Source organism: Helianthus annuus, chromosome 10 (genome assembly GCF_002127325.2).
Source record: "Helianthus annuus cultivar XRQ/B chromosome 10, HanXRQr2.0-SUNRISE, whole genome shotgun sequence".
Lineage (NCBI taxonomy): Eukaryota > Viridiplantae > Streptophyta > Magnoliopsida > Asterales > Asteraceae > Helianthus > Helianthus annuus.
In genome coordinates this window covers 163,947,129-163,949,772 of record NC_035442.2, presented here as the reverse complement: position 1 = coordinate 163,949,772, position 2,644 = coordinate 163,947,129, and the positions used below count along the sequence as shown (strand labels likewise).

Here is a 2,644-nt window from a genome sequence, read left to right as displayed (position 1 = left end):
AACGGAGGTATAGATATTAAATTCGCCTAACTGATTTGTTTAGTTGTTGGGCCGAGATATGTTAAGGGCCATACGTTAAAACGGGTTTGCACACATATACACACCTTTGTTTGGGCCGCACAAGATTATTTAAATTGTTTCGTTTGTTTGGGCCGTATACATGTTAGACTATTTATGTTATTTGGGCCGGGTTAGTTTTCCAATCGCACAACCCATTGTGGATCGCACAAGTCATGCTGATCGCACAAGGGGTTGGGCTGACTGTTATTGAGCCCAATCGTTTAATAGCACAAGTTCGGATATGTTATACACTTGTTTGTTATGTGGTTGCCATGATCCATACGTGCTTGAAACCTGTTAGTTATGTGTAAACCTATGTGCTATGCTTGAGTCAAAACCTGACTTGTGTGGTAACCCTGTTAGGACGTGGTTGACCACTCTTAGTTCAAGAAACCTTTTGTGTATCTGCCGAGCAAACCAAGGTGAGTTCACACTTTCTACAAGGCATGGGATTCCCAGGGTGGGAATGGGATTGGATGATTTATTCGTGCAAACTTAGTTAATGGAACCTAATGATATGGTCCTCAGGGTGAGGATGGTAAATGATAAGATACGGCTAGACTAGTATACCAATTGAACTGATCTTCGCATACACGCCAGGGGTTGGCCGCGATATTATGACTAATCATTCGCACACATGCCTTGGGAAGGCCGCGAACTATAGATACTAAAACTTCGCACACATGCCAGGGTGGCCGCGATACAAATATACCTAGTCTAGAATACTTGGGAATTTTCCCTAGTCATCGCACACATGCCTAGAGGGCCGCGATATGAACTAATAAAATACATGGCTTAACGAACGAACAAAAGGCTTACTTTACTATTACTATTACTGAACTGTTTACTGTGAACTCGCTCAACTAGTTGTTGACTCTCTGCTGCATGCCTTGCAGGACCTTAGGTACTTATGGAGCTTGCACAAGGAGGAGCAGGTCGTTGTGGACAAGGATTCGTGAATGCTTGCTAAACATTTATGACATTTCAAACTATTAACTATGTTGGGTTTATTTACATGCTTCCGCTACTTAAACAAAGTTTGGTTTTGAACATCAATCATGTCGTGATGAATTACATTATCTACTTTTATTATTAAATGCTATGTTCGATATGATTGGTGGCTTGATCCTGGTCAGTCACGCTCCCAAGCGGTGATACTCCGCAGGTGGATTTTGGGGGTGTGACAAAATCACAAGATACTTACCCCCTCTCTCTACTCTCTCTCTCTCTAAAACAACCACCACAACTCATCTGCCGTTGACACTAGCCACCACCGCACCCACCTAAGACAACCACCCTCTCTACTCTCTCTTCACCTTATGACGCCACCACCACCGTCTTCACCCACACCACCGTAAGCAACCACCGCCGTTTCATCTCCTCCCCTGCAACCATGACTATCTTCATCACTGCCACCGTCGTCTACCACCATCCAACCACCACCTCCTCCACTGCAAGCACCAACTCCAACGCCGCCTCCCCCATCGGAACCCTAACCCAAAATAGATCAGACAACACCCCTCTCTTTCTTTAACTCTCTCTCCCTCTTTCTCCTCTCTCTAAAAAACCTTTGCTCTCCACACTCTCTCTCTACAAAACCTCTGGTCTCTCTCTCTAAAAACCTCTCTAGATTCATATTTGGTTTTGTTCTCTGATTATCACATCAACGGAGCTGCAACCCGTAAATCACTATTCGCTGTTGATTAACCCCAATCGTACCGAGAAACCCCAACCATACCAAGAAAACAAATGAATCGAAGAAACAATGAGTATTGAGAAGCCAAGGGATGGGTAAATCGAAAGTGAGCCTGATTCAAAAGAACTAATCAAAACGAAATTAAGAGTGAAATTCGACTAACCTTTGACGAAAAATTAACATGTAGAATTGATTGAATCTTTGTGATTGATTTGCAGAGGGGAGATGAAGATGAAGAAAACCTGGTAGCGTACATTAAACAGGGTTTGCAAATAAAGAAGGTAGGAAACAGGAAAGCCATCTTTCAAAGTATTATACAAGCAGCAGCACAAACAACAATTGTAATGCTACTTCTTTTCCTTCCTTTTAGCTTCTTCTTCTTCTTCTTCTTCCCCTTTGCGTAGTACTACAACTCCACACCCATCTTCCATTCATTCACCTCAAAACCCTAATGGAAAGATCTACCATCATTAACCCTTCATTATCAAGTGAGCCTATTTCTTTCCCCTCAAATTTACAATCTTTAGGGTTTCTTATTAATCCGGTTATTCATTTTCTACCTACTTGTCACTTATATGTATAGATACAGTCAGCCAATTGTATCTCTGAATTTGCGTCTTATAGATCTCGAACAATCATTATGTTGGTGGGTTCGGTTCAAAGCCCTATGGTTATAAAAATAATATCTTAAATTATTTTGTTTTATTTTTACATAATAGCCCCTTGATATAATTAATCTTACACAATAACCTCTTGAATGCTGAAATTACAATAGTACCCTCATGTGCCTTGCACATGACTAGATTTAACCAAAATATCTAACTGGGTTTGGCCTAAAGGACAAAACGTGCAAGATTTTGAAAGGTAAAGGATACCGCCTGTCAACTT

The 2,644-nt window shown here is 41.4% G+C and overlaps 1 protein-coding gene across 1 annotated transcript; it reads right to left on the bottom strand.

The window, feature by feature from the left end:
• Positions 1 to 1,372: 1,372 nt before the first annotated feature.
• Positions 1,373 to 2,187, bottom strand: LOC118482742 (serine, glycine, tyrosine and glutamine-rich protein-like). Its single transcript, XM_035978389.1, has 3 exons — positions 2,108 to 2,187; positions 1,920 to 1,998; positions 1,373 to 1,552 (listed from the first exon to the last, which is right to left on the bottom strand). Exons 1-3 carry the CDS (start codon positions 2,185 to 2,187, stop codon positions 1,373 to 1,375), a joined length of 339 nt encoding a protein of 112 aa, XP_035834282.1.
• Between the last annotated feature and the right edge of the window lie 457 nt (positions 2,188 to 2,644).

Bases quoted from the DNA above. Each gene is read 5' to 3' on its own strand.
- LOC118482742 (XM_035978389.1), bottom strand. From the start codon at position 2,187: ATGGAAGATGGGTGTGGAGTTGTAGTACTACGCAAAGGGGAAGAAGAA. The intron at 1,999-2,107 runs GTAGCATTACAA...GTACGCTACCAG, and splicing joins GCTAAAAGGAAGGAAAAGAA to GTTTTCTTCATCTTCATCTC. The intron at 1,553-1,919 runs GTTAGTCGAATT...ATTTTGGGTTAG, and splicing joins ATGTTAATTTTTCGTCAAAG to GGTTCCGATGGGGGAGGCGG.